General features: G+C 44.5%; 1 protein-coding gene across 2 annotated transcripts; it reads right to left on the reverse strand.

Moving 5' to 3' along the window:
* Positions 1-282: 282 nt before the first annotated feature.
* On the reverse strand, positions 283-21,548 carry LOC118368078 (dihydropyrimidinase-related protein 5-like). 2 transcript variants are annotated; one of them, XM_052496599.1, is made up of 14 exons: positions 21,380-21,548; positions 17,515-17,569; positions 17,119-17,331; positions 9,071-9,229; positions 8,624-8,803; positions 8,272-8,340; positions 7,803-7,847; positions 6,434-6,509; positions 6,047-6,203; positions 4,460-4,601; positions 3,238-3,380; positions 2,634-2,841; positions 2,249-2,414; positions 283-2,083 (listed from the first exon to the last, which is right to left on the reverse strand). In XM_052496599.1, exons 2-14 carry the CDS (start codon positions 17,560-17,562, stop codon positions 1,998-2,000), a joined length of 1,692 nt encoding a protein of 563 aa, XP_052352559.1. In that variant the 5' UTR covers positions 17,563-17,569; positions 21,380-21,548; the 3' UTR covers positions 283-1,997. The 2 variants fall into 2 exon arrangements, with proteins under 2 accessions (XP_052352559.1, XP_052352558.1); XM_052496598.1 differs by lacking the exon at positions 21,380-21,548 and adding an exon at positions 17,672-17,750.
* Between the last annotated feature and the right edge of the window lie 1,040 nt (positions 21,549-22,588).

Consider the following 22,588-nt stretch of genomic DNA (forward strand, 5'->3'; position numbering starts at 1 on the left):
CATGTGCTTAGGCATCTTAACAGATTTGTTGCTGACGGATGGGGGTATCGAAACCTTATATAAGCCCTATTATATTCTACACTACCGGTCAAAAGTTTTAGAACACCTATTCAGAAACACTCTTGAATGAGTAGATTATCTAACATTTTGGACCAGTAATGTAGTCTATAGCAACACAATTGTACATTGTAATTTATTGAACCCCTTTTGCCAAATACAGCCAGCATAGGCTATAGACCATATACATAATTGTGTTCTTTTTTAAAGAAACACAATTCAAGCTTGACATTTCAGTGTGGTTTTATTTGCACTCAAACTTGTGCTAAAGAGCTGCAAGAACACATAGGATAAAACTAAAACAAACCTCAGTGAAAACACCAAAGGCTGTGCAGCACCAGGAATGACCTCATCTGCACTCTATCGCACAGTGGTAAATGAAATAGGCTATGGAAAAACTCATGTTCTCAGTAGCTTACAATGGAAGTGTGTAAAGACAACTCAAAACAGAAAGACAGTGGTTTTCATAGACACTCTTGAATAACATGTCATCCAGTGATATAATGGATTGACTGACATTGACATAAATAAACTCTGGAGAACATGCATTTTGTATATTTAAATTGCCCTTATAATACCCAACATTCAATTTTATTATAGATCATGCACTTCTCTTGCCCAATTGACAGCGTTCCAACCTTGGAAACGTCAACTGAAAAGATATACAAAACTGTCAAGTACGTTTCAGTGCAAGTCAAGACCAGAATTCCACAGTGTTTTGTGCTAAGTGTTATGTGCTCAGTAGTTGACTTGAACATCCTAAGAGGAATCACAATGATACACATGTTAAGGGCATATTATCTCTATACATTAACTGTATATGTGGATAATGAGAGACTTCGCTGGTGAGAAAAAAGGCATTTCAGAGTGGAGCTAGCTAGCTAGCTTGTTGCAGACAGAGGAAAGTACAGTAATATCACCACTTATTACACATAGAACACTGCTAAATATGAGTAAAATCAGTGTTCCTATGCCACAACATACAGTAAACACAGCATAGCTTCATTCATATTGATGGGAGATGAGATGATCAGAAAGGAAGAGAGTGCTACTATATTAAAATGTAAACAGGAATATAGAAGCTATAAAACCTCTGCACTTTCTTAGGCTGTCATCCTCAGTTTTTCAGGACTCATATTTATAATTTTACAGTGCCCTAAAGGGGAATGACATATTCTCAATAACATTGTAACAATAAAAAATAAAATACAAGTCACATTTAAAAGTATCAGCTTGCATTTGTGTTTTAGTCAACAGACAAATGTAATCGTGAATGAAACCGAACAAAAAAATAAGTGTTTCACACAAAATGACGGTATCCACGTAGAGAGACATCCACGTTATTTCATGTCAAGAGCAATAATAAATAACTAATCATATTTATTCATGAAGATTCTGTATTAGTAGAAAAAAAGTTGTTTTGTTACACATCAAATAATGTAAGGAAAAGGCAGCTAAGTAGTACATGATACAAGTGCAGCATTGTAGGTTAAACAGAGAAATAAACCCCCCAACCCCCTAAAACCATTAGTGTATAATGACTTACAGTACTCTAACATGCATCCAAATATCCAATACAGTCAACTAGCAACTTATGTTGTCAGCTGCTGCGGAAATTTAGTTGAAATTTGTCTAAATTTAAAAACAAAAATGTAATTTTATTTTTTAAAGTTAAGCCCAATATTGTTTAGGTTTCGACCATACAGGCAGATATCCCAATATTAAAATGTCATATAAAATGTTATTCAGACTGTCATCATATATACACTAAATACTAGGTGTTTTTGTTTTTCAAATAAAATGTGAATGATGTTTTTCTTTCTATGCTTTCTGGGAGAACGTAACAAGCAGTTGGCTTGGTTGGCCCTGGTTCCATTCTTCATTGTAATTGAGAACCATGGTAGCTGTTTGGTTCTAGAACTCGCTAGTCTTCCACACAGTTACCAGATTCCACTGGATCGACCACCTGGGGGGGCCAGAATCCTCGCAGAAGATCTCTTTGGGGTTTTATCATCGATCTGGGAACCTGGAGAGATTGATAGACAACAAGATACATTACAATCTGTCAGGTTAGCAAAAATGAGCTAATTGTTCATGAGACAGAATAGCCACTGCATCATAGCTGGTGATTAATAAAGTTCTCTACGCCTTAGAGGCAGGGATGCAAAGGCAAAACGATGCAGTGTGTTACCAGAGAGGCTGAAGCTAGACTCATGCAGGTCTCGCTGTCCTCCGTGCTTGGTGTGTGGTCGTGTTGGAGTGTCCCCGTCACACGGTCCACAGTCCTTCTTCCCAGAATGCATCACTGCTACGTCTCCTTCGTACGGCTCACGCTCCACCGCCTTCAGGGCCTGACACTGAGGAGAGTCACAGAGAGGCAGACACACAGACACACATGTGCACAGATACACACAGGATAATTAGTCTCTGGTTATAGACAGGTGTTTTACTAACACTTGATGACAATAAAGATGATCTGAAGCAGGTATGGAGAGTTTGCCATTTAAAGGTCACATTTTGTCTGCTGTAAATGAACATTTTAAAATCCACATCCTGTTGATAGCTTTGTACAGTACCTTCTCCCGCTGCACCATCTTTTTATAGAGGTAGTCTGGGAAGGTCCTGAGAGGATAGAACTTCCCAGAGCCCTCAGAACACGTGAACACTCCGTTCTCATAGACCAGACGGCCACGGCTGATGGTAACCAGGGGGACACCATGGCAACGGAGACTCTCGTACAGGTTGTAGTCTCCACCCTGCACCTGGTTGTCCACAGAGATGGTCCTGGAAACAGAGAAACATGTCGTCTTCACACCTACTACTGTTATTGGTCTTGTGTGGCTCAGTCGGGAAAAACGCTAGTAACACCAGCATTGTAGGATAGATTCTCGCATGGATCATGGGCAGAATATTTATTCACTCACTGTAAGGCCAAATTTAATGCAAGGTGCGTTGTAGCCCAACGCACGAGACAGCCGACAATGTGCCTTTTAAATGCTTTTCCCCCCGACATTCACAGGGATCACATTCATGTAGGGACACATGTAAATTAACCTTTCAAAGTCTGTTAAAGGAAAACCTTAACCTCCCCCAGGGGGGTTCAACCTCCCCCCATGGGGTAAAGGGTTGATGTAGCGATAGTAGTGAGATGGGAGGGAGTGAGTGGCTAGTTTTACATACCTGGTCCCTTCTGGGTCCCAGACCACCACGTCAGCGTCAGCCCCTGGGATGATCCTACCCTTCCTGGGGTACAGGTTGTAGATCTTCGCTGCATTGGAGCTGGTTACCGCAACAAAACGGTTCTCATCCATTTTGCCTCCAACCTAGATTAGCAGGGGATCAAAATGTTCCATGTCAGAGGGAGAGGGAAATTGTGTTATCAATATGTTTACCATGGGAATCAAACATCATAGGCATTTATCATGGACCACGCACAACAAATATTGCAACAGATACATTTCTGTCTGCACCATGGTACAAGTTAGTTACAGCAACAATAGCAGATCTAATCTTTCTGTTTTCTTTCTATCCAGCCGTAGAGCTTTGCCTTCATACATGCCTTCATTGTTTTAGCCATCTGGTCGTAGAGCACAGATCTTTGCCTAGACAGATACTTATAGTATTATACATACTATAATACATCGTTGCCTAGACAGATACTATAATACTATTTATATCATTGCCTAGACAGAGATACTATAATACTATTTATATCATTGCCTAGACAGAGATACGATAATACTATTTATATCATTGCCTAGACAGAGATACTATAATACTATTTATATCATTGCCTAGACAGAGATACTATAATACTATTTATATCATTGCCTAGACAGAGATACTATAATACTATTTATATCGTTGCCTAGACAGAGATAATACTATTTATATCATTGCCTAGACAGAGATACTATAATACTATTTATATCATTGCCTAGACAGAGATACTAGAATACTATTTATATCATTGCCTAGACAGAGATACTATAATACTATTTATATCATTGCCTAGACAGAGATACTATAATACTATTTATATCATTGCCTAGACAGAGATAATACTATTTATATCGTTGCCTAGACAGAGATAATACTATTTATATCATTGCCTAGACAGAGATAATACTATTTATATCATTGCCTAGACAGAGATACTATAATACTATTTATATCGTTGCCTAGACAGAGATAATACTATTTATATCGTTGCCTAGACAGAGATACTATAATACTATTTATATCATTGCCTAGACAGAGATACTATAATACTATTTATATCATTGCTTAGACAGAGATACTATAATACTATTTATGTCTTTGCCTAGACAGATATACTATAATACTATTTATATCATTGCTTAGACAGAGATACTATAATACTATTTATATCGTTGCCTACCACTCCTCTCTCCCAGATGACGCTCATGCGGTCCTGGATGCCTGGGACTCCGTGGGGGATCTTTGTGAAGTCATCCTTGCCCATAGCCTTCTGTTTGGTGGTAAAGGGACGGTGGTCAGACACCACTACGTTCAGAGTGTCACTGCAGTAGACAAGAGAGAGGGAGGAGATGATAGGTCAGGGGAAACACACACCATCATTTCATTAACTTTGATTTGATAACACAATGTTCAGAGTGTCACTGTTAAAGACCAGAGAGAAGGAGGAGATGATCGGTCAGGGGAAACACACACCATCATTTCATTAACTTTGATAACACAATGTTCAGAGTGTCACTGTTAAAGACCAGAGAGAAGGAGGAGAGGACGAGTCAGGAGGGAAATTGAGTTGGAACATGATATTATCACTGAACGCCAACAGACTGGTGCCTGGATTATATTACTGAACTCCAACAGACTGGTGCCTGGATTATATCACTGAACTCCAACAGACTGGTGCCTGGATTATATTACTGAACGCCAACAGACTGGTGCCTGGATTATATTACTGAACGCCAACAGACTGGTGCCTGGATTATATTACTGAACTCCAACAGACTGGTGCCTGGATTATATTACTGAACGCCAACAGACTGGTGCCTGGATTATATTACTGAACGCCAACAGACTGGTGCCTGGATTATATCACTGAACTCCAACAGACTGGTGCCTGGATTATATTACTGAACGCCAACAGACTGGTGCCTGGATTATATCACTGAACGCCAACAGACTGGTGCCTGGATTATATTACTGAACGCCAACAGACTGGTGCCTGGATTATATTACTGAACGCCAACAGACTGGTGCCTGGATTATATTACTGAACGCCAACAGACTGGTGCCTGGATTATATTACTGAACTCCAACAGACTGGTGCCTGGATTATATTACTGAACGCCAACAGACTGGTGCCTGGATTATATTACTGAACGCCAACAGACTGGTGCCTGGATTATATTACTGAACTCCAACAGACTGGTGCCTGGATTATATTACTGAACTCCAACAGACTGGTGCCTGGATTATATTACTGAACGCCAACAGACTGGTGCCTGGATTATATTACTGAACGCCAACAGACTGGTGCCTGGATTATATTACTGAACGCCAACAGACTGGTGCCTGGATTATATTACTGAACGCCAACAGACTGGTGCCTGGATTCAAGCCAAAGTAGATTTACGATCTGTGCACCGCAATAGAATTTTTAAGACAATTCCCAACATCACATTAGATGAAAATGCTGCGGATGTCGGCTCAAACATTAAACACGTTTAGCAGATTACAAAGGAAACGTTCCCCTCTTACTTCCCCAGTAGACTCATCAGGTAAGTGTGTGTGTGTGTGTGCGCGCTTACATCCCCAGCAGAATCACCAGGTAAGAGTGTGTGTGTGCTCTTACTTCCCCAGCAGAATCATCAGGTAAGAGTGTGTGTGTGTGTGTGTGTGTGTGCTCTTACATCCCCAGCAGAATCATCAGGTAAGAGTGTGTGTGTGCTCTTACTTCCCCAGCAGAATCATCAGGTAAGAGTGTGTGTGCTCTTACTTCCCCAGCAGACTCATCAGGTAGTTTGGTGTATTGGGGTCCAGTCGTAGAGGAGGCACTGTGACGTAGGCTGCAGCATGGGCCCAGTCCTGGTGGTAGTACTGCAGCCCGTTCAGCACTGCATGGGCTGTGGTGGTCTCCCCATGGACCACTTTACCTACAGACAGATCAGTAAGATGGGTTCCTACAGAGCCATAGATAGTCATGTGTAGTGTGTAGAATGTAGTATTGGCCAGTTACTGTACAAGACAGATGTTCACAAATCATTTGTAGTGAAGACCACATCAGACCAAGTCAGCAGAGGGTAACAAACCACAGGAAATCTCTGATCCGACAGGAGAGAACAGGACAGGTAGGACAGGACAGGAAGAACAGGACATGCCTTACCCTGCATCTTGGCTGTGGCGAGCACATTTCCTGCTGACATGCTGGACATGTTGACAAGGTAGATAGGGCAGTGGGCCTGAGGGAGAATGACAGAGAGAGAGACAACATGTTTCCTTTGCTTTCACCAGAAAAACCATTGCCCTTAATATGGCAGGGTATTTCCCAATCAGTTACACTATACACACACACAATAGTATGTGGACACCCCTTCAAATGAGTGGATTTGGCTATTTCAGCCATACTCGTTTGTTTACAGGTGTATAAAAATTGAGCACACAGTCATGCAATCTCCATGGATAAACATTGGCAGTAGAATGGCCTTACTGAAGAGCTCAGTGACTTTCAACATGGCACCGTCATAGGATGCCACTGTTCCAACAGCCCCGGTCAACTGTTAGTGCTGTTATTGTAAAGTGGAAACATCTAGGAGCAACAACAGCTCCGCCGCAAAGTGGTAGGCCACACAAGCTCACAGAACGGGACCGGCGGGTGCTGAAGTGTCTGTTCTCAGTTGTAACACTGACTACCGAGTTCCAAACTGCCTCTGAAAGCAGCATCAGTACAAGAACGGTTTGTCAAGAGCTTCATGAAATGGGTTTCCATGGCCGAGCAGCCGCATACAAACCTAAGATCACCATGCGCAATGCCAAACGTCGACTGGAGTGGTGTAAAGCTCCCTGCCAATGGACTCTGGAGCAGTGGAAACGCGTTCTCTGGAGTGATGAATCACGCTTCACCATCTGTCAGTCCGACGGACGAATCTTGGTTTGGCAGATGCCAGGGGAACGCTACCTGCCCGAATGCATAGTGCCAACTAAAGTTTGGTAAAAGAGGAATAATGGTCTGGAGCTGTTTTTTAATGGTTCGGGCTAGACCGCTTAGTTCCAGTGAAGGGAAATCTAAACGCTACAGCATACAATGACATTCTAGTCGATTCTGTGCTTCCAACTTTGTGGCAACAGTTTGGGAAGGCCCGTTCCTGTTTCAGCATGACAATGCCCCTGTGCAAAAAGCGAGGTCCATATAGAAATGGTTTGTCGAGATCGGTGTGGAAGGACTTGACTGGCCAGCACAGAGCCCTGACCTCAACCCCATCAGTGCCCGACCTCACTAATGTTCTTGTGGCTGAATGGAAGCAAGTCCCCACACAAGTCCCCATGTTCCAACATATATTGGAAAGCCTTCCCAGAAGAGTGGAGGCTGTTATAGCAGCAAAGGGTATTAACTCCATATTAATACCCATGATTTTGGAATGAGATGTTCTGATCATCAAGTGTCCACATACTTTTGTTCTCACGTGGTGTACCACGGTGCTGATGTGCTTGATGATATAGAAAATGCAACAACTTGACACAGAACACACACTCACCCTATTGGCAATGGTAATCGCACGATGGGTGGCCTCTGCCTCCAGCTGTGAGAAGAAACAGAATATTGCGGTGAGTAGCATAAGGCGCTGCTCAAAAGGTCATTACAATATTATGAAGGGCTGATATCCATAACGCTAGGGTCATTACAATATTATGAAGGGCTGATATCCATAACGCTAGGGTCATTGCAATATTATGAAGGGCTGATATCCATAACGCTAGGGTCATTGCAATATTATGAAGGGCTGATATCCATAATAGAATTGCATTCCATCATGTCTATGATGTACTGAAAGAAAGACAAGGGAGTATGTGGTCGGATATGAGTACAGGCTACAAGAGTAAAGAGAAGGTCTTGTACCTCGGCATTGCTTGCTCTTTGGGGTTTTAGGCTGGGTATCTGGAAATCACTTTGTGACAACTTCTGATGTAAAAAGGGCTTTATAAAATACATTTGATTGGTCTTACCTCCTCTGGTCTGCTGATCTCGATGCCCTCAGGGCCGCTGATGCCCAGGTCCAATGCCTCCTTGGCGCCCTAGAAAACCCACAGGATGAGGTCATGAATCCTGGTGTATGTGTTGCATCACCCATAGAAATAGAGAGTACACTAAATATGTCCGCCGGCCCATCCATCACGTAACGTTGAATGTCCTTTCTAGTAATTCTAGCTCTATGGTCTCTGTCTCACCTCTGCTCTGCCACCAGTTGTCACAACACAACTCATATGAAATTACAGATAATTTCTTTCTGTTCAAAGATACGATGGAAGAAAAGTCAGTGACATGGAATGACATATTGAACCAGAGACTCTAACCCACCTCGGCCACCAGCTCTCCGTTCTCAGCGTGTACACGGGCCACAGCCCCGATGTCCTTACAGTTCTGTAGGGCCTGGAAGAGCTCAGAGTCCCTCAGCATGAACAGGTCCTTATAGGCCATGAACATCTGGAACGAGTTGATGCCTTTATCTCTCACCAGGCTCTCCATCTCAGCTCGTACCTATAGGTCAGGGGTTAGAGTTTAGAGTTCACCTGTACAAGATGAACAGTCAGGAATCACACCTTTTCACATTATCGTGCCTACCTGAATATGTACTGTGATATCTTCCTTTCATAATGTATTTTCCAGCACAGATCCAGCAACTTGTGGATGTGTAATCAGGCCACTGTAGTAAAGATTGGCTCTGTTTGGTTCATCTTAGCTCAGTAAAATGGAAAAGGGTATAATACCACCGGACTCCAGTTATCAAAGGAGTACGACAGTTACCTTTGGCCCCCACCAGGTGACCCCCATATGCAGGGCGTAATCGCAGCAGGCTTTATTGTCAGCCTGGGAGCGGGTCTTCTCATAGGCTTCCAGCAGAGATTCATTCTTCTCTGGTAACACATGTCCTATAACCATGGTGCTCCCTCCAGCCAGGGCTGCCTGTACAAGGAATAGAAAAAGATGACATACTCACATTCAATGTATTTGAGCAGGTCTTTATAAAAGGTGATGGGACCTAGGTAGTGGAAACGTTGTCACCTATAAGGCACAAGGCAGCATAGGTTGTATTAGAGGACACACACATGCCCTCTAAGGCCTCGTAACCTTGTCACATCTAGTTAGTAGGTAATTGCATTGATTATTCTCTATAAATTTAGAGCAAGACAGAATGAACAAGTCACTGTTGCCCCAGCTTTGAAATTAATCAACAGTAAAATGTGTCACTTACCCATAACGATGGCCTTAACGTTTATTTGCTGGGTGGATGTTATAGTCTGCACCCCAAATGGCACCCTATTATTCCATGTACTACGGACCACCTATGGACCCTGGTCAAAAGCAGTGCTCTATATAGGAACTAGGGTGACATCAGTAACCCAAACCAGGCGGGTCTAATGAAGAGTTATGATAGTAATTAAAGTGAGCTAACTAATGTATATCAAGCAGCGGTCAGTCCTCTCATTGTTTATTACAACAAGGACCATCAATCAGCTGAGACAGACATAACAGATCCAAAATGTAGGAATGAACAATGCATTATATTGCCATCCATATACAAACATTTAAAATATGATTCTATAGGATACATTTCTATAATCATAGATTCCGACGTATGAAAGCTTCACTACTGCTCCATTACATGTTCAGAATCCTTTTTCCCCTTTTAACGAGTGACGCAAACAATATACTGCTTTCTCGGGAACAGGCCCAGATCCCCATGATTTGCGTGAAGAGGGTGTGAAGAAAAAGGGGCGGAGAACGGGCTGCCCTCTGAGAATTCGTAGGCGATCGAATAAACCCCCACTTCCTTCCATTCTGCTATCAAACGTGCAATCTTTGGACAATAAAATATATGACCTAAGCGAAAGATTAAACTACCAACGGGACATTAAACTATAATATCTTATGCTTCACGGAGACGTGGTTGAACGACGACACTATCAACATACAGCTGGCCGGTAATACGCTGCACCAGCAGGATAGAACAGTGGCGTCTGGTAAGACAAGGGGCGGAGGACAATGTATTTTTGTAAATAACAGCTGGTGCACGATATCTAAGGAAGTCTCGAGCTATTGCTCGCCTGAGGTAGAATATCTCATGATGAACTGTAGACCACACTACCAGCCTAGAGAATTTTCATCTGTATTTTACGTAGCCGTTTACGTACCACCACAGTCAAGAGGCTGGCACTAAGACAGCATTGAATGAGCTGTATTCCGCCATAAGCAAACAAGAAAACCCCCACCCAGAGGTGGCGCTCCTAGTAGCCAGGGACTTTAATGTAGGGAAAATTAAATCAGTTTTACCAAATTTCTATCAGCATGTTAAATGTGCAACCAAAGGGAAGGGGAAAATCTGTTATAAAAACTCTGGACCACCTTTACTCCACACACAGAGACACATACAAAGCTCTCCCTCGCCCTCCATTTGGCAAATCTCACCACAATTCTATCCGCCTGATTCCTGCTTACAAGCAAAAATTTAAGCAGGAAGCACCAGTGACTAGGTCAATAAAAAGTGGTCAGATGAAGCAGATGTTAAGCTAGAGGAATGTTTTGTTAGCACAGACTGGAATATTTTCCGGGATTCCTCCGATGGCATTGAGGAGTACACCACATCAGTCATTGGCTTCATCAATAAGTGCATCGATGACGTCATCCCAACATTGACCATACCCCAACCAGAAGCCATGTATTACAGGCAACATCCGCACTGAGCTAAAGGCTAGAGCTGCCACTTTCAAGGAGCAGGACTCTAACCCGGAAGCTTATAAGATATCCCAATATGCCCTCCGACGAACCATCAAACAGGCAAAGTGTCAATACAGGACTAAGATTGAATCGTACTACACAGGCTATGAGGCTTGTCGGATGTGGCAGGGCTTGCAAACCATTACAGACTACAACAGGAAGCACAGCCGAGAGCTGCCCAGTGACACGAGCCTACCAGACAAGGTAACCTACCTCTATGCTTGCTTCGAGGCAAATAACACTGAAACATGCATGAGAGCACCAGCTGTTCTGGAAGACTGTGTGATCACACTCTCCGCAGCCGATGTGAGTAAGACCTTTAAACAGGTCAACATTCACAAGGCCGCAGGGCCAGACGGATTACCAGGACGTGTACTGTGAGCATATGCTAACCAACTGGCAAGTGTCTTCACTGACATTTTCAACGTCTCCCTGTCGGAGTCTGTAATACCAACATGTTTCAAGCAGACCACCATAGTCCCAGTGCCCAAGACCACTAAGGTAACCTGCCTAAACGACTACTGACCCATAGCACTCACGTCTGTAGCCATGAAGTGCTTTGAAAGGCTGGTCATGGCTCACATCAACACCAGTATCCCAGAAACCCTAGACCCACTCCAATTTGCATACCGCCCCAACAGATCCACAGATGATGCAATCTCTATTGCACACCGCACTGCCCTTTCCCACCTGGATAAAAGGAACACCTATGTGAGAATGCTATTCATTGACTACAGGTCAGCGTTCAACACCATAGTGCCCTCAGAGCTCAAGGAACCTGGGACTAAACACCTCCCTCTGCAACTGGATCCTGGACTTCCTGACAGGATGCCCCCAGGCATGATAAGGGTAGGTAACAACACATCCGCCACGCTGATCCTCAACACAGGGGCCCCTCAAGGGTGTGTGCTCAGTCCCCTCCTGTACTCCCTGTTCACGGACAGGCATGACTCCAACACCATCATTAAGTTTGCCGATGACACAACAGTGGTAGGCCTGATCATCAACAACGACGAGACAGCCTTTAGGGAGGAGGTCAGAGACCTGGCCATGTGGTGCCAGGACAACAACCTCTCCCTCAACGTGATCAAGACAAAGGAGATGATTGTGGACTACAAGAAAAAGAGAACCGAGCACACCCCCATTCTCATCGACGGGGCTGCAGTGGAACAGGTTTTAAAGCTTCAAGTTCCTTGGTGTTCGCATCACCAACAAACTAACATGGTCCAAGCACACCAAGACAGTTGTGAAGAGGGCACGACAAACCCTAATTCCCCCTCAGGAGACTGAAAAGATTTGGCATGGGTCCTCAGATCCTCAAAAGGTTCTACAGCTGCAACATCGAGAGTATCCTGACTGGTTGCATCACTGCCTGGTATGGCAACTGCTCGGCCTCCGACCGCAAGGCACTACAGAGGGTAGTGCTAACGGCCCAGTACATCACTGGGGCCAAGCTTTTTTAACTGCATTGTTGGTTAGGGGCTCATAAGTAAACATTTCACTGTAAGGTCTACAACTGTATTATTTGGTGCATGTGACTAATAAAATTTGTTCTAAATCCTTCGAAAACCAGGTTGATACTGATGTAAAACAACAAAATACCTACTATATTAAATCCTTTAAAACACCAACCGAGTCTGTTACTGTGCTGTTAAGTGCATCATCCAAATAGCATCTTTGAGTCAGCTGACCCTAAAGAGAGTGGAGGAGTGTCTGGTAAGGGTTGTAAGTGTGTCTAGTGTAGTGTGTTTGAAAACTATTGTCTTCAAGCAAAATGACCTGAGGGAAAAGGTTTTTTTCAGCTGTCTCTGCAGCAGCCCCATGGTAGCCATGGAAACAAAAACCGATCTGCATTTGTCTTGGTACTCTAGCCAGGCAGCACAGCAGCAGCTACGGTCTATTGATGGGGGGGGCTTAGGGTCTGCCAACCCCAGATTAGGAGAATGACAAGCTAGCCAAGGGTATGTTATGGTCTAAAACACAGCTTTGCTCTCAGACGCTGTGTGTAATCTCTGAGTGGTTGAGCATGATGATGGATGAGTCATCCATGCCCTGAAATGAACTGGGATATCCCCAGTCTCAGTCTGCTTGCTTCCCCAGCCCCACCACCTCCTCTCTGTATCTCTCGCTTTCCCTCATCTGTCAGTCTCCATCTCTCTCAAATTCAAATTTAAGCAGTTTTATTGGCATGAAAAACATTGAGTCAATATTGCCATAGCAACAAATGTATACAATATACATTGTAATAAAAACGTATTTTATAATATCAAATAGAGAAACGGAGAGTGACTTATTTAACGGTCTCTCCCTTTATCCCTCTCTCTATCCCTCCAGCTCTCCCTCCAGTGCACTGATAGAACAGCATAGAAAACAGAATTGAATAGAACAGAATAAAATGGAGAATGGAAAAGAATAATACAGAATATAATGGAATAGAATTAAATTCTTTCCGGCCTGTTTAGTCCTCTGCTGTTTGACTGCATCAGGAGTCAGCACACCCTGCTACAGATTCCACAGCTTCCTGCTACATCATCTATATAAATCATTGATGTGGAAGTGAGTTATGTAATAAAATAAAGAGGACTCAGAACAGAGAATAATGTACCATATCTAACTTGAGTCAGCAGAATTATGCATCCCCCATCTTGGTCTAGATAGATGCAGCATCTGAGTCCTAACCACACCCGGTTTAATTGTAGTTCTCTGAATATTTCTTACTTACTCCCTGAATCCCAAATCAACCCCTAGCTATTTCTGTAGATCAAAGAGAATTGGTCATTCATTAGCAACATGGTAATTACTTCAATTTGCCTTCTGAGAGGTTGAGTGGGATTTTGTCCTTCTATCCAGATCTCCAGGAGTGTGTATGGATGAGGGAATGAGGGACTACGGGTCGACTTGGGATTCAGGGAGGAAGGATTCAGGAGTCTGTCTGCACACAAAATCTTAAGTTATTTTCCTGACGCTGCAAGGCACACTGGGAAAATGAGTTTATTTAGTTACCATGGTGGTCCAGTGGGTTACAGTGAGGTGGAATATGTCTGACAGATGGTTGTTAGTTTCCCACAAGGCTGGGTCAATTATCAATTGATGCATGGTAACTACATCTCCGTCTTCCCATAACACCGGATTGACTCTCATTTCTGTACAAAACCATATAGTGCCTTCTCTAACAATAGTTGCTACCATTACATTTGACCGTTCATCATTGCAATGACCTATTTGTATAGTATATTGCCAAATTCCCAGAGGGCATTGTAATAATGATGTCATTACAACCTGTTCTTCCCACTGGAAATGTCATTGTTGTAACTGAGTATTTGGCATTGCTAGTCCAACCTTGCTGCAGGTTTCTACCAAAATACAGAGAGAGACAGAGAGAGAGCGTAATGCCAGTCCTAAAACACGTGTCCTTTTTGTCAATGTATCAACGTTGTTTGATACAGCCTTTTTTACAACTAGTAACCCTGCCTTAATCCCCAAAGAGCAAGCAGCAGCACAGTAGCAAAGTATCCCTAGAAGGAAGAAACCTGGAGAGGAACCAGACTCAAGAGGCGAGGCCCTCTGGCATTACCCTCAATAACCCAGTGCAGCCAACAGCACTGGGTTATCGAGGGTAATGCATACAGCACTGGGTTATCGAGGGTAATGCACAGAGCACTGGGTTATTGAGGGTAATGCCTACCACACTGGGTTATCGGGGGTAATGCCTACCACACTGGGTTATCAAGGGTAATGCCTACCACACTGGGTTATTGAGGGTAATGCATACAGCACTGGGTTATCGCGGGTAATGCCTACCACACGGGGTTATCGAGGGTAATGCATACAGCACTGGGTTATCGAGGGTAACGCATACAGCACTGGGTTATCGAGGGTAATGCCTACCACACGGGGTTATCGAGGGTAATGCACAGAGCACTGGGTTATCGAGGGTAATGCCTACCACACTGGGTTATTGTGTCAGGCCCTGATCTGTTTCACCTGTTCCTGTTATTGTCTCCATCCTCCAGGTGTCACTTATTTCCCCAGTGTATTTATCCCTGTGTTTCCTGTCTCTTTGTGCCAGTTCGTCTTGTATGTTCAAGTCAACCAGTGTATTTTTCTATTTTCTTTTGCTTGTCCTCCCGGATTTGACCTTTGCCTGTTTTTCTGGACTCCATTCCCGCCTGCCTGACCATTCTGCCTGCCCTGGCCTCGAGCCTGCCTGACCATTCTGCCTGGCCTCGAGCCTGCCTGACCATTCTGCCTGCCCTGACCTCGAGCCTGCCTGACCATTCTGCCTGCCCTGGCCTCGAGCCTGCCTGACCATTCTGCCTGGCCTCGAGCCTGCCTGACCGTTCTGCCTGCCCTGGCCTCGAGCCTGCCTGACCATTCTGCCTGGCCTGACCTCGAGCCTGCCTGACCATTCTGCCTGGCCTGACCTCGAGCTTGCCTGACCATTCTGCCTGCCCTGGCCTCGAGCCTGCCTGACCATTCTGCCTGCCCTGGCCTCGAGCCTGCCTGACCATTCTGCCTGGCCTCGAGCCTGCCTGACCATTCTGCCTGCCCTGACCTCGAGCCTGCCTGACCATTCTGCCTGCCCTGGCCTCGAGCCTGCCTGACCATTCTGCCTGCCCTGGCCTCGAGCCTGCCTGACCATTCTGCCTGGCCTGGCCTCGAGGCTGCCTGACCATTCTGCCTGGCCTCGAGGCTGCCTGACCGTTCTGCCTGGCCTCAAGCCTGCCTGACCGTTCTGCCTGCCCTGGCCTCGAGCCTGCCTGACCGTTCTGCCTGCCCTGGCCTCGAGCCTGCCTGACCGTTCTGCCTGCCCTGGCCTCGAGCCTGCCTGACCATTCTGCCTGCCCTGACCTCGAGCCTGCCTGACCATTCTGCCTGCCCTGGCCTCGAGCCTGCCTGACCGTTCTGCCTGCCCTGGCCTCGAGCCTGCCTGACCGTTCTGCCTGCCCTGGCCTCGAGCCTGCCTGACCATTCTACCTGCCCTGGCCTAGAGCCTGCCTGACCATTCTGCCTGGCCTGACCTCGAGCCTGCCTGACCATTCTGCCTGGCCTGACCTCGAGCCTGCCTGACCATTCTGCCTGCCCTGGCCTCGAGCCTGCCTGACCATTCTGCCTGCCCTGACCTCGAGCCTGCCTGACCATTCTGCCTGCCCTGGCCTCGAGCCTGCCTGACCATTCTGCCTGCCCTGGCCTCGAGCCTGCCTGACCGTTCTGCCTGCCCTGGCCTCGAGCCTGCCTGACCATTCTGCCTGCCCTGGCCTCGAGCCTGCCTGACCATTCTGCCTGGCCTGACCTCGAGCCTGCCTGACCATTCTGCCTGGCCTGACCTCGAGCCTGCCTGACCATTCTGCCTGCCCTGGCCTCGAGCCTGCCTGACCATTCTGCCTGGCCTCGAGCCTGCCTGACCATTCTGCCTGCCCTGGCCTCGAGCCTGCCTGACCATTCTACCTGCCCTGGCCTAGAGCCTGCCTGACCATTCTGCCTGCCCTGGCCTCGAGCCTGCCTGACCATTCTGCCTGCCCTGGCCTCGAGCCTGCCTGACCATTCTGTACCTCTGGAACTGAACTGGTTTTGACCTTTTGCCTGTCCACGACCAGTCTCTTGCCTGCCCCTTTTGGATTGTTAATAAACATCTTGGACTCTATGCCCTTATATATTGAGGGTAATGCCACCACACTGTTATTGAGGGTAGCGCCTACAGCACTGGGTTATTGAGGGTAGCACCTACAGCACTGGGTTATTGAGGGTAATGCCTACAACACTGGGTTATTGAGGGTAGCGCCTACAGCGCTGGGTTATTGAGGGTAATGCCTACAACACTGGGTTATTGAGGGTAGCGCCTACAGCACTGGGTTATTGAGGGTAATGCCCACCACACTGTTATTGAGGGTAGCGCCTACAGCGCTGGGTTATTGAGGGTATGCCTACAACACTGGGTTATTGAGGGTAATGCCTACAACACTGGGTTATTGAGGGTAATGCCTACAACACTGGGTTATTGAGGGTAATGCCTACAGCAGTGTTTTTTTCTCTCAACCTCAGAGAGGACTCCTGAAGACCATACAGCCAACAGATACCTTGGTGCCGCTGTAGTAGTCGTCCACGGTGGTAGCATTCATGAAAGTCTGCTGGAGGTGCACACTGGTGTCGATCCCCCCGGGGAGGACCAGTTTCCCAGAAGCGTCAATCACCTTGGCCCCTCCCGGGATCATCAGCCCCTCCCCCACCTGCATGATGATACCGTTCTCAATGTAGACGTCTGCCTCCTGCGTCAAGTCATCGTTCACCACCTGGTGGAAAAAATATGCATGAATCAGGTGATGGGCAGAAAAAAATAAATGAATAAATGAAACAGGTAATATCTGCAACACTCCCCAGTGATTTATTTCAGATCAACAGACAATGTTTCAATCCCACTGGGGATTGACCACCACCATCAATAACCACAACAGCAGTCAACACAACACACCCACCTTGCCACCCTTGATCAGGATCCTGGTTGTCGCTGAACTTGAAGACATGATGGCTCTGGAAGAGAGAAGTGAAGGGTCAGCACTTTTCTCACTTGTGGTGCAGGGAGTTACAGTCCCAAAATTAACATTGTAGAAGATTTATTTTATTTTATTTAACCTCTGCATATTTTCTCTGAAAGAGCGACACGCAGATGAGAAATGACTTTTCACTCTCATGGAGAATGGTATTCGTTTCCCGACCAGCAATACCACAACACTTCAACTACAACTTGGTATATACAAGCAGTGGTACTACTGACAGTCATTGGCATTACATTCAGATGAAGAGGGAGGGACCCAGTGAAGAACACAAATGAATCGCTGTGTTCTAAAACAAGTTATAACACAATAAATAGTGTTCTCAGCTTGGCCTGGCTGCTGTGACATCAACTAGCAGGCTTGACTCGGAGGCTGTGTCTGTCACTGAGTATGACCAAACACCCCTTAGCTGTCTGGACGAAAACACACACTGGTTTCTGTCCACCGCAGAATTTCATTCTATTATTTTTTACTCTAAAACCACACATGAACCTGTACATACAGTTGATGTTGGAAGTTTACATACACTTAGGTTGGAGTCATTAAACCTTGTTTTTCAACCACTCCACAAATGTCTTGTTAACAAACTATAGTTATAGCAAGTCGGTTAGGACATCTACTTTGTGCATGACACAAGTAATTTTTCCAACAATTGATTACAGACAGATTATTTCACTGTATCACAATTCCGGTGGGTCAGAAGTTTACATACACTAAGTATGTGAACGGGCGGCAGGGTAGCCTAGTGGTTAGAGCGTTGGACTAGTAACCGGAAGGTTGCGAGTTCAAATCCCTGAGCTGACAAGGTACAAATCTGTCGTTCTGCCCCTGAACAGGCAGTTAACCCACAGTTCCTAGGCCGTCATTAAAATTAAGAATTTGTTCTTAACTAAGTTACCTAGTTAAATAAAGGTAAAATAAAATTGAAAAAAAATAAGTTGACTGTGCCTTTAAACAGCTTGGAAAATTCCAGAAAATTATATCATGGCTTTAGAAGCTTCATTTGAGTCAATTGGAGGTGTACCTGTGGATGTATTTCAAGGCCTACCTTCAAACTCAGTGCCTCTTTGCTTGACATCAAAAATCAAAAGAAATAAGCCAAGGCTTGTAGACCTCCACAAGCCTGGTTCATCCTTGGGAGTAATTTCCAAATGCCTGAAGGTACCACGTTCATCTGTACAAACAATAGTATGCAAGTATAAACACCATGGGAACACGCATCTGTCATAACGCTCAGGAAGGAGATGCGTTCTGTTCTCTAGAGATGAACGTACTTTGGTCCGAGAAGTGCAAATCAATCCCAGAACCACAGCAACCTTGTGAAGATGCTGGAGGAAACAGGTACAAAAGTATCTATATCCCCAGTAAAACGATGTCTATATCAACATAACCTGAAAGGCCTCTCAGCAAGGAAGAAGCCACTGTTCCAAAACCGCCATAAAAAAGCCAGACTACGGTTTGCAACTACACATCGGGGCAAAGATCGTACATTTTGGAGAAATGTCCTCTGGTCTGATGAAATAAAAAGAGAACTGTTTGGCCATAATGACTATCGTTATGTTTGGAGGAAAAAGGGGGAGGCTTGCAAGCCGAAGAACACCATCCCAACCGTGAAGCACGGGGTTGGCAGCATCATGATGTGGGGGTGCTTTGCTGCAGGAGGGACAGGTGTACTTCAAAAAACAGATGGTATCATGAGAATGGGAAATTATGTGGATATATTGAACCAACATCTCAAGACATCAGTCAGGAAGTTAAAGCTTGGTCGCAAATGGGTCTTCCAAATGGACAATGACCCCAAGCATACTTACAAAGTTGTGGCAAAATTGCTTAAGAACAACAGTGTCAAGGTATTGGAGTGGCCATCACAAAGCCCTGACCTCAATCCCATTGAAAAAGCATGTGCGAGCAAGGAGGCCTGCAAACCTGACTCAGATACACCAGCTCTGTCAGGAAGAATGGGACAAAATTCACCCAACTTATTGTGGGAAGCTTGTCGAAGGCTACCTGAAACGTTTGACCCAAGTTAAACAATTTAAAGGCAATGCTACCAAATACTAATTGAGTGCATGTAAGCGTCTGTCCCACTGGAAATGTGATGAAAGATATAAACGCTGAAATAAATCATTCTCTACTATTATTCTGACATTTCACATTCTTAAAAATAAAGTGGTGATTCTAACTGACCTAAGACAGGGAATTATTACTAGGATTACATGTCAGGAATTGTGAAAAACTGAGTTGAAATGTATTTTACTAAAATGTATGTAAACTTCCAACTTCAACTGTACATACTGTATAGGTGTACTGTGGTGCAGGACAGAGGGATCTATTATCTCACCAGAATGTGAAGATATTCACATTTTCCAATACAATACAATGTATTGGAATAATATGATAAATACCCCCCCCCCTCCCCCCTCTCGTGTGTGCATGGTGTGAGACTTGGTGGGTGTGAGAGTATGCGTTCTCTGTGCACAGTGAGGGCGTATGCAGACTGTGCACTATGCCTACGTGTGTGGGTGTGAGGGTGCGGCAGCTGGAAGGTTCACCACATGCTCCCTCTCCTCATAGCTCCAGATAGGGAGCTGAGATTATCTATATAAAAATGTTGACTAGATGACATCTTGATCAGGCATGCTCAGATGCAAATCTAGGCCAATTTTAAAGGCAGACAGCTGATGTCTAAAACTTCACATTAAAATATGGGAGGGAGGGAACATGCATCAACCATTTGTTATCCATCACTTCTACTGGTTGACCCACATCTTAGAGTGTTTTATGATGTATAATTAATGAAGGAATGAAGTTACAACAATATGCCTTCCCTGGGTAGAATAGAAACACATACAGGCTACTTATTTTAATTTTTTACACATTTCAGGGTGGAGCACAAATAATTAGGCTACTGCAGAAATAATATAGTACCAGCAGGTTGTCTTGTGTAGGCTAGCCTAATGTATTGTCGGACCTAAGTCTTTTACAAATAGTGTTTATAGGATATTTCACAAAATTGTCACATACATTTAGATATGACAGTAGCCAACGTGGACAATTGGTCATGGAGTTTGAAACGTTACAGATTGAAACAACCATAGATTATAGCAATTCCAACGTTACTGCACATGTTACTGGCTAGACCCTAGCTTATAGTCTATAACAAATAAGGGCAGAATTTTTTCTTTGAATATAATAAATCATAGATCAACAATAATACACCGCACATCCTACATTGACACAAAGAAACATCGGCCTTCAGGATACATAATGTTCCAAACCGATGCAGAAAACAGTTTCCAAAACCCTCCCTCCCATAATAACGAAACAGCCTATATTAATAAATACTCTCTTCCATCCCACAGTAAAATATAATGTTGCACTTGGAACCTAGAAATCGATGGGCCAAATTCATAGCATGTGCAATTGGATAGCTAGCTATAGCGCTTACGTTCCCTGTCTGAGTTCCATATGCTGTCTACCGGTAGCCTATAGCCTATTAGGTTATCATTTCGATTAGCCAACAAAAGCTAATGATGGCATGAAAGGAATTAGGAAGGAAGAATCAGAAATATACAAGAAGCAGTCAGGACGCCGGGTAGCAGACACTAGACATTCAGCCAGTCAGAATGAGAAACAAAGTATCCACATAAAGCAAGCGTCGTTGTCTAGGGCCGATCCGTTGGCTACACCCGCACAGAGTCTGGGTCCCCAAGTCAAAGCTTCTTCACTTTATTCTTAGTAAACAACTGTATGCTAAGGCTGCATATCACAATCTCGTTCCACATACCTCTCCTACCGGCCTACGGCTCCAAAACGCCTTTTGGGTTACTTTCTGATAGCCTACCACAGCACCAATCCGCTGAATGAGACGAACACTTGCGGTAGACAGTGAGCAGACTCCAGGCTTCTCAACCTCCGGTCACAGCATCCAAGCCCGTGCAACGTGCAGACCCTCCAATCACCGGTAGATAATGCAGATCGGTCACCAGAGGAACCAATCAGTATGCACTTAGGGCGTATCCACTTGGAGGGAGCTGTACCGTTATTGGAGGCAGTGGGTAGGAACAGAGAGTAAGAGGCGAAGAGAGAGGTTTTACTCCGCCCAACATCTGTCCACGAAAAAAACCCACGAAGTGAGGAATCTTTGTATGGAGGTCAACGAGAGTGTCGAATTTGGTCAACAAAAAATGTAATTGCTAATTTGCTATGTAAGGCTTATGTGATCGAATAGAAGTTTCCTAACAGTGATCGAATAGAAGTTTCGTAACAGTTAGGTTGTTACAAATGTACTAACAATATAAATATACAAATAACGTAAGTGAAGCATGTGGCATTTCGGCAACTTAGAAAAAAAAACATATATCAGAGTTGTACAAATTGAGATGGTCTGGTATAAATTGGACCGCAGAGTGAAGGAAAAGCAGCCAACAACTGCTCAGCATATGTGGGAACTCCTTCAAGACTGGAAAAACATTTCTCTTGAAGCTGGCTGAGAGAAAGCCAAAAGTGTGCAAAGCTGTCATCAAGGCAAAGGGTGGCTACTTTGAAGAATCTCAAATATAAAATATATTTTGATATGTTTAACACTTCTTTGGTTACTGCATGATTCCATATGTGTTATTTCATAGTTTTGATGTCTTCACTATTATTCTACAATGTAGAACATAGTACAAATAAAATAAAACCTTGAATGAGTAGGTGTGTCCAAACTTTTGATTTGGTACTGTATATATACAGTTGAAGTCTGAAGTTTACATACACTTAGGTTGGAGTCATTAAAACTCATTTTTCCAACCACTCCACAAATTTCTTGTTAACAAACCGTAGTTTTGGCAAGTCGGTTCAGACATATAATATATATATATAATAATATAATAATAATATATATGCCATTTAGCTGACGCTTTTATCCAAAGCGACTTACAGTCATGTGTGCATACATTCTACGTATGGGTGGTCCCGGGAATCGAACCCACTACCCTGGCGTTACAAGCGC

The sequence above is a fragment of the Oncorhynchus keta genome, chromosome 35, assembly GCF_023373465.1.
Source record: "Oncorhynchus keta strain PuntledgeMale-10-30-2019 chromosome 35, Oket_V2, whole genome shotgun sequence".
Classification (NCBI taxonomy): Eukaryota; Metazoa; Chordata; class Actinopteri; order Salmoniformes; family Salmonidae; genus Oncorhynchus; species Oncorhynchus keta.